This window comes from Centroberyx gerrardi, chromosome 7 (assembly GCF_048128805.1).
Source record: "Centroberyx gerrardi isolate f3 chromosome 7, fCenGer3.hap1.cur.20231027, whole genome shotgun sequence".
Lineage (NCBI taxonomy): Eukaryota > Metazoa > Chordata > Actinopteri > Beryciformes > Berycidae > Centroberyx > Centroberyx gerrardi.
Genome location: NC_136003.1, coordinates 8953204 through 8967599, shown reverse-complemented (window position 1 = coordinate 8967599; position 14396 = coordinate 8953204). Strand labels below are relative to the sequence as shown.

Here is a 14396-nt window from a genome sequence, read left to right as displayed (position 1 = left end):
TGAAAAGCATCAGGAAATTTTAAATGGACTTATGTGGTTCTTTGATGGCTCCTATTATTTACTAGACAATCTGAACATAGATCCACCTTCAACTACCTTCATAACTGACTGCAGTGACTGAAAGGGGATGAGGGGGTCTTGCTAGCACTTTTGCATGCATGTTCCGGGTTAAATATGGTATTTTATGGGAAAATATAGGAGTAGAATACATCACCCACTGCCTTCAGGGTGTGGTCAGTGAGAGATCACAAAGTCAGCAGCAGCATCTTCTTCATATTGGCTCTCAAAAATGCAGGTTTAAATGCTAGAATTACAAATAAATATTAAAAATAAAATCGTTTTACCCAAGCAGTCTGGTATTTTAAGTTCTGATGGTGACTCCATCTTTACCTAGGTAAAAAAAAAGGTGTGCATTCTATATATCTGTGTGTTGCAAGCATCATGGATGTGTGAAGAGTTTCTTAATTATAAATCATGAAATCAGAATTTATACACAATATTAAAACTAGTAGACTGGAAAAATACAGAGCTACAGGTGACTTCAGTGAGTATTGTCTTCTTGTCTTACTTTCTTATAACAGGGAAACCTTGGATCTTATTTCCTAACACGTGTAAATAGTTCATTTTTCAGACAAAAAACATGAAAAATTTGTAGCACCTACCAGCCCCTACTGCACCTCAAAAAGGCCTGATCACTGAAACTTGAACCACTTGTCCATGGATAATTGAAAGAAACGTGTGGAGAACAGGCAAGGAAACTGTTTAATTAGTTTAGGGCAAATATAAATAGTCCTGTAGTTTCCAATTTAAGGACCATAGAAATTAAGCAACACGGTGGCCCTGAATCATCAAACAAACCAATCAATGAAGCATTCCAATCAACCAATAATCCACATCTTATGCAAACGGAGAGTGCCGAGGACAGATGCGAAAGAGGAAACAGTATACATTAGATTACAATCAATACAGTGGCTTGGGACTTTCAATTCATGAGCAACCCAAAATTAGTCCCAGTTCCTGAACCGTCTTCCTTTCTCTGTCCTCTCACCCTCCTGCACGATGCCTCTAACCAGGAACAAATGATTCACTCAAACAAACAGTCAACCGAAACCACGTGGCCTGCAGCAGGCCTTCTTCTGTACGGAGCGCTCCGAGGGCCATTTAGTAGAAAAAAAAAACAGTTGATGTAGGAATCCGTACTCTCAGATTTGGTATGGTTTGACAATCTGTGCGGTCAGTTTTGTGAACTGCGTACAGTTTAGCAATCTGTGACCTCAAATGAACTTTTCCTGCCGCAAACAGACATTGTTACCGCCAATCACTGCAGCCATCAGCATCGGGCATTGCCGCCCATGTATGTAAAACACAAAACACACACAAAACACAAGAACATATGATGTTCAAATAAAAAGGCCCATACATCTTTCAAAGTGACAAACATGCTTCAAAAACCAGATAAGTGTATTCTACTATACTAGCGTCTGGCTGCAGTTTGTGGCTGGACTGCTTGTTTCAGCTCAGCTTTTGTTTTTTGCCTTTTCATTTTTGCAAATGGTGACAAAATGCCAAAGCTATATCTACGCATATGGATGCATATGGTGCTAAACAGCTGCTTAACAGTGCACACGAGTTTCAAAACAGTACAGATTGCGAAACTGTAAGCACGGGTTTCAAAATTTAAAGTACGGATTTCAACATCAACATTTATTATTCCAGCAAGCGGCCCCTCCTGGAGGCTCCATACCTTCGCCGTCAAATCTGATTTTAATAAAAGCCATTTTCACCATCTTCTGGAAATGTGGAAATGTGAAAGCGCAGAGGAAAGGAAAGAAAAGAGGAAAGAAAAGTGTAAATCAATGTACAGAATTATTTTTGTAAAGGAGCATCGTGTTGTACTCTTCAAGTAAAGCATTAGTTTGTCTCTGCTGTTTCTTTATAAACTGCCAGTTCTGGTTCGGGGGTTGCCAGTTGAGCGCCAGCTGGGAAGGTCCGCGAAGGATCCGAGTTGAAATAGGGGGTTGGAGAAGTGGCAACCCTGTCTGTCTCAAGTGTAGAACCTTTCACACCTGACCCATCGATTCAGTCCTCGTCAGAAAGTAAAAACCAACACATCTCAAATTCACCTTCTTAATGAAATACAGGCCCCAGAATCCTCTGGGACATGGTCACCATGGAAACGGGCTCCTCATTTTCCACGCTGGCTGGTGCCGGGCTTTGATAGGTGCTGTAAGGGCGCTTGGAGGTTTGCCCGCAAGTACCAAGGACTAAACGGGCAGGAGGGGCTAGCTGATGATGCGGCTGATCGACTGCAAGGAAGGGAACTCCTCGCTCTCCCCGATGTGCGAGGTCTTATGGGAGTTGAAGTCTTTGGGGGCCAGCACCTGTCTGCAGGTGGGGCACACCTGGCAGTCCAGCTCGGCGGCGGCGTTAGCGTTGGCCAAAGAAGTGGGCGTCTGCCAGGCGCTCTTCTTGTTCTTGTTCTTCTTCCCTCCTCCGGCCCCCGACTGCTTCTCCGCGGCCTTGGAGTCTCCGTGGGCGGTCAGCAGCTCCTGCTGCTTGCCGGTGTCCGGGAGGAGCACCAGCAGCTCGTTGAAGATGCGGTTGAAGTTTTCTCCCAGCAGGTCCTTGCAGCTGCGGTGGTACTGCGCCGCCGATATCAGACCCTGGAGAGGAAGAGGAGAGGACGAGAGGTAAGGAGTGAGGCTGGTATTTCTGTTGGTTCTCATGTGTAACCAGGAAGCTGACAAGGCCACTGATCAGGGCTGCACACTTCTATTGTGTAATCGTATCGATTTTTGTCTCCACAGTTAATAACTGTAGAGTATTGGCATGTTGTCATTACTGAAGCATTTCATTTCTTTCAGAATGCCCTTTGTAGTTGAAAATTCGCAATATATATTGATATAAGATGGAAAAATAGTGCTGTAAAACAATTCCACTCCTCAAATCATCAAGACCAATAATTGTGATGAACAGACGTGATTGAAACATCTCGCAAAATAAATAGAACTATAATTTTAGCCATAATCTGAAGCCTTATAAGCACTTGGAGTATTTTTTTAAATGCAGCCTGGAAAAAACCCCACAAACACCCCCAAAAACAGCTCCTAGCAGTCTACCTGTCTGAACTGTCCGGAGTAGTTTTTGAACTGGTTGAACTGTGACTCGTCGTTGTGGAGGTAGTTCCTGATGGACTGGATCAGCTCCATGTTCCTCTGCTGGAAGTTCTCTGGCACCAGGTAACCGCCAGCCATCGGAGGGGGCCTGGGGGAAACACACACACACACTCTCAGTACTTGACTACACAAACCAGTTACTAGGAGTAGTAGGTAGGTAGTAGGTAGTAACCCAAGTAGAATAAGGGGGATTGCTTTGCATTTAAGATTATGTTTATTGTAGTATACAGTGTCTAACAGTATTGAATGGTCTATGTATCCTTCAATCCACTTGCTGTAGCCTTTCATTAGACCTTCTTAATGTGATTTGGCCTACAACTCTACTCATCTCTCCATGATACTGAAGGATAATTTTGGTGTGTATTTCAAATTTTTTGTCCAAAGACCAGTTGAGTCAGTCATCTGCTTCATGGTCTTCTGCATAACGTTAGTGTTTCCCACCCCGAATTTGATGTAAATCAAATATGACCACCAATGACGCCAGGAGTTAAATACTTCCTCACTGCCTCCAGTTTTTCAAAGCAAGCTAAAGCTAGCAAGCTGTGCTAACAAACCATTCGATAAGACTGCTAACTTACATGGATAATACTATGTTATGTGTGTTAAGTACTATGGTTTATCACATACCACTGACAAACTGACTATGTTACACAATCTCAGCATTATTGGCAATATCACTTTAGTAGTCAAAACTATGCAAAAAGAGCAAACCATACTTGTGTTTATGCTAAGCTAACATAGCCAGACGACCCTCTCTGCCCTGTCTTTCCTGTCTCTCTCTATTGTGAATGTCTAAAATGAAGCAGAAATGCCCAAAAAATATTCTTTAAAAAAAAACCAAAAAAAAAAACCTCACTGACTAATGTGTTTCAATGTTTTTTTCAACTTTTTTTTTTTGCAAGCAAAATCGTCCGTACTTCCAGTCTCACTCTAGCTATCGCTAGCTGGCCTGACGCAGTTCAGGAAAGGAAACATACGCAGCCAATGCCAAGGAGTTTCCCCAAATTTCCCGAAAACATGAAGTAGATGGAACAAACAGGACTCTACTATGAAAAAGGGGGAAAGGGCTCACCTGTTGCCTGCAGAAGGCACGGGCGCGGGCTCCAGCACGTTGCTGTTGAGGGGGATGCCGGTGAAGCCTGGAGGAGGCTTGCTGGGCGCGCTCCCCAGGCCGGGCGGAGGGGGGGGCATGGTGGAGCTGGGCTCAGGAGACGAGGCCTTCAGCGGGAAGGAGCTCTTGAAGCCTGAGAGAAACAAACACAGCGTGTGTCGTTACTACTAGTAGATGACCTAAACAATTCAATGTGAAGTAGAATCATACTGGAAGTGAGGCAATTCTACCTTCAAAATAAAAGCGGAAAATATCACTCCCCCTCCAATTTAAAAAAAAAAAAAATTAAGTAATGTTGGCATATAAATATGTGGTGTGAACAGGATTTTTCGGAATAATACAACAAGTATATTTTCATTCAGTCCCTCTTAAAATATTAAATTGGCTGCTTTGGTACTTTGTATTACTCAAAAAACTGCATCATGTTACCATTAATATTGGTTTTATTCTGAAATTTTGACCATAAGGTGCCTTTTTTTTCTTATTCTGGTCCGTTTGACACTAGTGGGCAAACCAACAAGAAAATACTGAAATGACATGTTCATTTTCAAATTTATCATTATTATCATAAGCATTTTCTTTTATTTGATTGATAATTCTTACAGTTTTCAGCGCAAATTGTGATCAAATGAAGCACTTGCTCCTGTAATTGTTTTATAATAGGCAGCATGACTGATTATTTCGTTGTACCTGGTGGTGGTTTCTTGGTGGTGAGGGCAGGGAACTCTTCCTCCTCTTCGGGAGGGGGGTCCGGGTTGGGATGAGGCGTTACCAAGGCGACGGTCTTCTTGGTAACGGGCGGCGACGGTTTCTCGGCGTGCCCGTTAGCCAAAGTGCTTGTCACAGCCGAGGCCGTCGTCGCAGCGGCGGAAGAGGGTTTGTTCCGAATCTTTTCCGGAACGTTCTCCTTCTGCGCCGCCGTTTCCATTGAAACGGTAGTTACGGTTGCCGTTGTCCCCGACAGCGATGACGTAGACAGAGAAGGAGCGGGCGTGTTCTTTTGTGGCTGCTGCTGCTGTTGTTTTTTCTTCTTGGCGGCTTTGGAAGCTGGGGGGTTGGTGGTGGGGTTGGGGGTCGGGTTTGAGGGGTTGGGGGTCAAAGTTGCGGGTTTGCTGTTGCCTCCTTTAACGGTGAGCAGAGAGGAGATATCCAGCATGGTGGGCACCGTGCGGAACTCCTGCTGCGTCATTCCTCCGCTCTCCTCGTCCGAAGACGGGAGAGAGCGGGCAGGTGCGGGCTTGGCGTTCTCCCCTCCCTTCTTTTTCCTCCGTGACGACGAAGAAGAGGAGGAGGAGGAGAGGAGCTGAGGACCAGAGGTGGAGGCAAACGAGAGGGGAGGAGGGTGGTGGTTGGATGGGGGTGGTTGTTTGGAGGAGGGAGGGGCCTGGTTGGTGGGTTTTGGCCCGGCGGTGTGGTTGGACCAGGCGGAGTTGCCGCCCGCTGAGGTTTTGAACGGCCGGATCTTGGAGACGAGGGCGGGGAAATCCTCTTCGTGGAAGGAGGAGGTCTTCCTGGGCTGGGCGGAGTAGGCCGGGGTCATGGGGGAGGAGACCACGGTGGTAGCCGACAGGCTGGGGAAGTCGTCCTCCTTCAGAGCGCCGCGGGCTGCTGGGGCCACGGCAGGGACTGGCTTCACACTGGACGGGACACACACACACACACACAAGCAAAAATCAATAACTAACATTTCAGCACAGCCAGACTGTACACAGAAGAAAGGCATAGCAGGAATCCGGTGTGTGTGTGTGTGTGTGTGTGTGTGTGTGTGTGAAGCTGTACCTTGGCATGGGTGTGGCAGCAGTGGCTCCCAAAGCTGGGAAGTCATCTTCTTCCACCAGTGGATTGTTACTCTTCATGGTCCTCACTGTCAAAGGGTCAACAACAAACAGCATCAGACCTTTCTGCTGTTTAAAAGACTAATACTTCACAACACAGACACTTGCAGTGATTTTCAGCATCTTAGCTCCAAGATTATTTTGTTGACTTTCTAAGACACTTGAAACCAAGGATGGGGCTATGGACCAACTTCCAATTAATATCCTATTGCGCAACAGACTAGCGTGAAAACAGAAAGATTAATTAAGATAAAGAAAAAAAAAAAAAAAAAGATTAATAAATATATGACCTGTTACACATTTTCATTTCTACTGGCAAGACACAGAAAAAGAAAAGAAAAAGTTACACCTGGCAATTAATTCATTGGTAATGTTTTGGGTTTTTTTACCTGGAGGTTCGGCTACTGGTTTGATGGGTCCGGTCCTGTATCTGGAATCGTCTGTTTCCATCCTGTCTGTCCTGTCTGTCCTGTCCGTCCTGTCCGTCCTCTCCGTCCTCTCCATCCTCTCCATCCTCTCTGTCCTCTCCGTCCTCTCCGTCCTCTCCATCCTCTCCGTCCTCTCCATCCTCTCCATCCTCTCCATCCTCTCCATCCTCTCCATCCTCTCTGTCCTCTCCGTCCTCTCCATCCTCTCCATCCTCTCCGTCCTCTCCATCCTCTCCATCCTCTCCATCCTCTCCATCCTCTCCTCCTTGCGGTGCTTGGGAGCGCTCCTCTCCTGCACCGCTCCTCTCTCCTCCTGCCTGCGAACTGCCATGGACGCCCTCATGGCAGCTGCCACGTCCCTGTCCTCCTCCTCGCTGCATGCACAAGCATGCACAAGCACACACACACACATACACACACACACACACACACACACACACACACACAGGAACAAATGCACCATGATTGACAATAGATCGGAATTTGATTGCAACACTGAAACACTGTGCAAAAAAGGTGTCTCTTTTGTCTAAGGTTCCAGGTTGATGAGACACCGTCGACCCTATTTTACAGAGCTTACCGACTTTTTCAGTGACTTGTTGGCATGGTGATCTTACAATTAAAGAGAAAAACACTTTAGAGAAGAAAGTAAGAGTGGCCAGTAAGATAGCACAGGTCAGTAGAATCACAAGAATAAGCCTCACGTCTCATTTTTCAGTTTTCTAGGTAGCATGAATGTATTTTAGGAGGGCAGGCGACTAAAATAGCACCAGAGAACACTGCAGAGACTGCCAACATTTCAATACTGAAACTGCATGGAAAGAAATGTCATTCATGCGGTACCGCATAGCCTTGATAATCCAAAACATAATAGTGACCTTGTCGTGCTGCCACACGCCAAATTCCTTCCGTGTTTGTTTCCTCATATAACACCGGCATGGCGCTCATGATGACACCCACACCTTCTCTACCCCGCAATGTTTTTGTTTACTCGTGGTGCACAGTCAGAACCTTGTCCAATCAGCACAGCTTTGCCAACTTGGACTCACCGGGTGTACCTCCAGCTCTTCTGCTGTCCGCCCTGAGACCTTCCTCTTCGATTGTGACGCATCTCCTCGTAGTCCTCTCCTGTCACCATACCTGAGCGCACACACACACACACACAAGCATTTACCTACCACCTCAAAACCACAAATACGTCAACAATAATCCTGACTTGAACAGCAACAGTGGTGACAATCTGACAGCATCGATCCTTAAGGAGAGCTCGAACATATGAAGGTCAGGTCAGTCCTCTCTCTCTCTCTCTCTCTCTCTCTCACACACACACACACACACACACACACCATCACCAACCTTCATTCCTCCTCTGCGGCCTCGGCGCGTAGGTGAACTGCAGGTCGATGTGGCGGTTCTGCCGCGCCTCGGCCCGGTTCTTGCTGTGCGCCGCCGCCTTGTGGGCCTTGTAGTCGATCTCGGTGCGGAAGGCGTGGGTGAACTGCTCGGTGGCGCAGCGGCCCTCCTCGCACAGGTAGTGGCTCTCTCTGAAGTGCTCGCTCAGGTACTGGTAATCACTGTCAACAGGCAGGGTTACCAAAAACAACACTTAGCAGTTGATAAAAACAAAGTGACAAAATACAATGATTGAAGAATAAAAGAAGAAACAAAAATTACTAAAGCTGTGCAGGTGAAATAAAACTCCAAAAGACTCATAAGAACATCTCATCTCAAAACAGAAAAAAACAGCAAAAAAGTAAAGATGACAAGCAAAGACTCAAGTGAATTAATTAACCAAATTCTGACTATGTGTGTGTGCGTATGCGAGTGAGGGAAAGTGAGTGACAGAATGAATGAAAGAGCGAGTTAGAGGGCTACTCAGCACTACTCATGTAGAACTTCAAATACTTTTGTATAGTAGAGTTGGTTACCTTGGTCATTTCTCTACCCTATCAAAATGTCATTACTTTTACTTCCTTGAAAACTGAAGATCTTTAGTGATGACTTCATTGTGTACCAGGAAGCATACATAATCAATTCCAACCAATAAAACCATCACAGATTTTTTAACAAGCCCGCCTCTCCGCCCCTCCCATCAAATAAAACAGCTTTTCTCTCCCTAACTGTTATCCCATTGGTTTACACATTTGAATGACCCTCCCTGCATTATGTGCCGCCCCAACATCCTGTTTCAAGAGGAAATACATCACATTAAGGAAGCAAGATGCTCTCAAAATGCCGTTTCATTGTGACTTTAAATCCTTTTGAGTGTCGTGGGGAGGTTGTAGCTTATCCCAGAATACATTAGGAGGAAAGCAGGGAAACCTCCTGGACAGGTTGCCAGTCCATCACAGGGCTAACACAGATAAACACACAATCACAATTCATACATATGGCCAATTTAGAGTCTCCAATCCACCTCCAACTGTCCATCAGCTGTAACGCACCAGTAGTACTCCTGGGCACCGTCGGCGTCGCAGAAGTGGCAGAAGTAGTGGTCCCGGCGCAAGTGCTTGAGCAGCTCGTCGTTGTCGAGGTAACGGTCGTCGCAGAACTTGCAGAGCGGGTGCCCGCGGTGGCTGGTGTCGTCGGGGTCGCCCTGCGTCCGGTGGCGCGCCAGGTCCTTGCGGTTGTACCATTTGCGCTCGTGGGAGAAGATCTGGTGGGAGAAGAAAACCATGTCCGTTTAGGCCTGGTTAAAAAAAGAACACTCCACCTTCCCTCTACTGGTCAAAGTGTGATAAGAGACTGTCACCGGTTTCATGCACTGATCAATGATTGATAAAGCCATGGATCAGCTGGCTGAGTGATGAGTGTTACCTTGAGGTGCTTGGTGCAGAGCTTGCAGCAGAAGAGTTCGTGCTGCTTCCTCATGTGCTGCTCCAGCTCCTCGAACTTAGAGAAGACCTTGGGCTCCGGACAGTGGGGGCACTCCGGCAACAGCAGCCGCCTGAATTAATCACACACACACACACACACACACACACACACACACACACACACACACACACACACAAGGGGAGAGCTCAGTTAGAGCAAACACACTGGACATACAATCAGATTAGGGCTGGGCAATATATCGATATTATAACGATATCGTGACATGAGACTAGATATCGTCTTAGATTTTGGATATCGTAATATCGTAACCTACCTATCGTAAATATCCTGGTTTTAAAGGCTGCATTACAGTAAAGTGATGTAATTTTCTGAACTTACCAGACGGTTCTAGCTGTTCTATTATTTGCCTTTACCCACTTAGTCATTATATCCACATTACTGATGATTATTTATCAAAAATCTCATTGTGTAAATATTTTGTGAAAGCACCAATAGTCATCCCTACAATATTGTCGCAATATCGATATCGAAGTATTTGGTCAAAAATATTGTGATATTCGATTTTGTCCATTTTGCCCAGCCCTAAATCAGATATGCAGATTTCAGCAAATCTGCGAAGAAAGGGGTGGTAACACACACAGGAGCAAGGAGAAGAATGGATTAGATGATCTCAGTGAATGGGGCATAGCACTAACACTGCCGGGGTCAGGGGTTCGCTTCAAAATGGGGCCACACATACTAAAAATAGATGCACTCATGATGCACTCAGGCCCTTTGGATCAAAGTGTTTCACAGCATATACTGTGAAACTAACTTCAAATTAACAGGAGAATACCAGTGTCATTTAGAGTTATAGTCCATTTATTTCTGTCTACGTCTAGTTTACATTTCCCCCAATCATTTTGCAGTTCATGCAATTATGAGTTTTAAACATTCACTCATTTTTAAAAACACAAACTCTATGGTGTCTAGCTTGAGATTAACTGCTGTCCCAGCTAACAAAGACGCCCTGAAAACAAAGATATGGATGTGACAATAGTGTCATAATAATAGTTTGTAAGGGCATCATTTCCTGGAGGAGACTTCCATTTCTCCCTGTGGGTGTCAGATGATTGACAGTAAGCAGAGCATAGCATAATGTGCACACTGATATGAAAACACTCAACTCGGCACAATGAAATAACTGTAAGTTTTTCCACCAGGAAGAATGTCACTGAGAGGGGAAACTTAAGACGACTGGCACCCACTGGTATTTGAAATCACAGCCAGTTAATAAGCACCAGCACACATGACACATTTTATCAAATTACAACAAGTGGCAAATACACATCATCTCTCCACAGCCAGTAGCCTGGTGGATGTGAGTGACATGACTGATGAGGGCAGACATCTTGCTGCTTCAGGCTCTCAGATGTTTTGACAGACAAGCCAAGAGCCTGGCAGCAGGAAACCGACATGAAATGTACGCCACAAGAGATGAAATATGCAGAGGGTCAGGAAGCACAGCACACACAAGGTATTTTAGCTGGAATCCAAATATAACCAGTTGGTTTAAGAAATAGATGCATAGATGTCTCTAATAATTATATTACAGCCTGTCTGTGATACACAAAGACCCAGGTGCTGTCTGTTGTTAAAGCAAAGAAACATACAAATTGAGAGATTTTGAAATTACTACATCTATACCTGGCTGCTGCAAATTCACACAAAACACACACACACACACACACACACACACATATTGAATGCACACTTTGGCCTAACCGTTAAAAACAAGAACAGCGCCCAGAGCGGAGCTATCCTGAGAAGACAACGCTGGGGGCCTCTCCTAATTTACCCAGCTATTTTTGGTCATGCTTTTTCTGTGTGTGTGTGTGTGCGCACATCTTCCCACTCAGATTAATTCATCATAAGGCTATTGCATACCGAGATGACAAGAGGTCCTTTTAAGACCGTGGTGTCTTAAAAGGACCTGTGTGGTGTCTGTTTATGTGTGTGTGCCAGTCAGGGGTCCTGATCATTGTAGGAAAGACAATGGGCAATATTGCTGGGTAATGGGCAATCTTGCCTTTAACTTGGTTAGGAATTGGCATGAGGGTCAAAAATCAACATTAGTCCATGGGGGAAATGAATATAAAGAAACTATGTTAATGATGATGAGCAGAACTGCCTGTTTATATGGCCTCAGAATGGAAAAGAATGGAGTTTCTGAGCAGTACCTGAACTGGGCATAGATCTTCCCATCACTGAAATAGATGTCATGTTTCTTCTCACACTGGAACTGCTGGTAGGGCAGACTGGCGAAGGTCTCCAGTTTCTTCACAAACACCACCTGAGGACAACATGACAGTCAGAACATCAGAGAGCTGCACATCTCCAGGTCGGTCTACTGATGCAGCTCACACTCCTTAGGGAAGATGGCAGGATTATGCAACTGTGTGCACTTTGGACTATATTAAAATGGTATTATATTGTGAATGATTTCGAGGCAATGGAAGCATACACGGGAAAAAGTATTGTGTCAAAATATACATACATTGCCTCAAAATGTTGCTCATGCACCACCATCATCTGATAAGACTTCTTGAATAATATGTTGAGTATTCTATGGGATAATGTGTGGGCCTGGTTATAAAGCCAAAAATGAGCAAAATCTAGACACTAAATGGGTTTGGGTTGAATTTACACCAAACTCAGCGACGCCTGGTCATTTTTTAGATTACATTCAGCTGTCAGAGTAGTAATAATAACCTAATATCTGCAAGTCTTAACGGTAGCTTCCGAAGTTGTTGACAGCTAGCTAACTTCGTAGGGAGTGGTGGGAAATGATGGCCTCATTTGAATGACACTGTCCAGCTAAGTTGACAGAACGGGACGGTGATGTGTAGAATGGCTGCTAAAGTTACTTTAGCTATCGGTACTTGAGTGGGACACGTTGATTTCCACACGGTAGAGGTGACTGCCAGACAGACATGCTGGTCAGCATTATTACCTGTTACATAATCACCAAGTAGTAACAACTACCTAGCTAGCTACCGCCGACAAGCTATTTAGCGTGCTACTGTTTGCTAATTTGCAAGCTAACTGCTAATTTGTCAGATTAAATAAATAGACAGTTAGCTGAGGCACACATTTCCCTCCCTGTGAAGTAAATGGCATAAGGCTGGCAATGTTGGTCAGACTGGTTACACTTGTCAACTGGTTACTAACGGGACTAACGCGTTACGTTGATGGGTGTGCTAACGTTAGCTACCATGGCTAGATAGTTAGCTAGCTAAGAAAAGTCTGAGTAGTTCGTAGAAACAGTAAGCTATGTTTTGTTTGCCAACAGTGATTTTGATTAATAATTAATAATCATTAATAATTCATCACAACTCTTCGGCTGGTTCTTTTTTCAATCAAACTGCCATAACGATGCGGCCTAGCTAACACAACCAGGCTCCATCCCCGAGGTGGAGTAGCGGAGGACGCCGCACCTTGTCGAGCTCCTCCCGGCAGACGGCGCAGTACTTCTGCTCGCACAGCACCCTCATTTTGGTGGAGCAGCGGTAACACACCGGGTGATCGCATTTTCCTAAGGCGAATATATCGAGGTCTTGGCAGCACAGGACGCAGTTCTTCTCGGCTTCCTTGGTGACTCTTGAATCCATGGCAGTGAAAAGGCACAAATTAACCTTAATACTAGGTATGTTGTCAGATAGGTCCACAGACGTTGAAGTGCTTACGTAATTGTGAAAGTCCGAGCTACAGCCACGCTCAGTGTTGTTACTAGGAGATTTGTATAGCATCGGGATAGACCGATCACCGTTTGACTGCAGTGCTAATCCGTGTGCTTATGCCTATCACTCGTGTGTCCGTTTGCGCAGGCGCTCATTACATTTCCACGTGTCTGTGCCGATGCTGCTTTCAAGTGCTGTCGGGAATATGGGGAATATCACAACGGTTTATACGCACGTGAACGAAACACAGTGGTACATAGACTGGGAAAGTCTGGAATTTTTTATGATTCCCCAAGTTGCGGAGATTTGACGTTTAGAGGGCAGACAGTATTGAATACGTGTCAACAATTGCTGGCAGAAGTACTATATACAACAACTGTTGTCTAATTCATTAAAACATCAGTTTCATAAAGTGCGAGGGGCACATGAAGGCAGCAGAAAACCTTGAAACCGTGATTTGACTATAAAATGACCCTGTCCACTCAACTCCACACAATGACCTACTAGTGACGTAATGGTAAATAACTCTTAACTCCAGCAAATGATTAACAGTTTATATGGTGAACGACCAATATATAAACAAAAGTACAGATTGTATGTGTCATTAACGGTCTATTCTGTCTTCCACTGCCAGCAAAATACACAGTTGCTTACATACTGGTGTGACTGGTGAACACATTCAGTAGGATCTTTGTCCTATTAATTTTCTTGGTCACTGATTTTTTGTTTGTTTACTATTACATATCTGCCAAATCTGCCAATAAATAAATTAACAATGGATGGAGTTCATATTATTTATCTGATGACTAATTTATATCACAAAGATTTACATTATCTTGAGAATGTGGGTAAAATATAAATAGGAAATGTGGCTAACCTGGGTTTATGTGGATTTGTGTTCCACTCTCTTCTGCCAACTCCTTTGGCAGAGGTAAGAGAGTTTCACGCAACACCATGAAACGTTGTGGAAGGTTTGGTCATTGTGGCTTCTCATAAAAGGCACGTAATTTCCATCAAACAACACCATCAAACTTTGTGGCCTATCAGCAGACATAATAAGAGGCAAACCCTCCATTATTAAGAAGGGTCTATCTGCTTGCCATTATTGCCCCAATCAAACAACATGGGGGCACTGGAGAGCTGATTTCCAGTTTAAACATAACCGTCCTGCCAATTTTTCCAAAACATGGTCCAGTGGTAGAAGGGCAGCCCTAATGGAAACTGAACAGATATAGAGCTGATTGGTCACGCAGTGTTGTGATAATCAGATAAAATGATTAAAAGTGGCA

The 14396-nt window shown here is 44.7% G+C and overlaps 1 protein-coding gene across 1 annotated transcript; it reads right to left on the bottom strand.

The window, feature by feature from the left end:
• Nucleotides 1-743: 743 nt before the first annotated feature.
• Nucleotides 744-13101, bottom strand: znf598 (zinc finger protein 598). The gene is made up of 12 exons (XM_071896809.2): nt 12865-13101; nt 11608-11720; nt 9368-9497; nt 8995-9206; nt 7907-8124; nt 7600-7690; nt 6512-6924; nt 6067-6151; nt 4978-5924; nt 4249-4420; nt 3120-3264; nt 744-2663 (listed from the first exon to the last, which is right to left on the bottom strand). The coding sequence occupies exons 1-12, from the start codon at nt 13036-13038 to the stop codon at nt 2283-2285; spliced, it is 3081 nt and encodes a 1026-aa protein (XP_071752910.2). The 5' UTR covers nt 13039-13101; the 3' UTR covers nt 744-2282.
• Between the last annotated feature and the right edge of the window lie 1295 nt (nt 13102-14396).

What these genes read in the sequence shown, in the direction of transcription:
- znf598 (XM_071896809.2), bottom strand. Translation starts at nt 13,038, where the DNA reads ATGGATTCAAGAGTCACCAAGGAAGCCGAGAAGAACTGCGTCCTGTGC. An exon ending in GCTGCCACACCCATGCCAAG is followed by an intron (nt 5,925 to 6,066) that starts GTACAGCTTCAC and finishes TGTCCCGTCCAG; the next exon opens with TGTGAAGCCAGTCCCTGCCG. An exon ending in CACCAAGAAACCACCACCAG is followed by an intron (nt 4,421 to 4,977) that starts GTACAACGAAAT and finishes TGTTTCTCTCAG; the next exon opens with GCTTCAAGAGCTCCTTCCCG.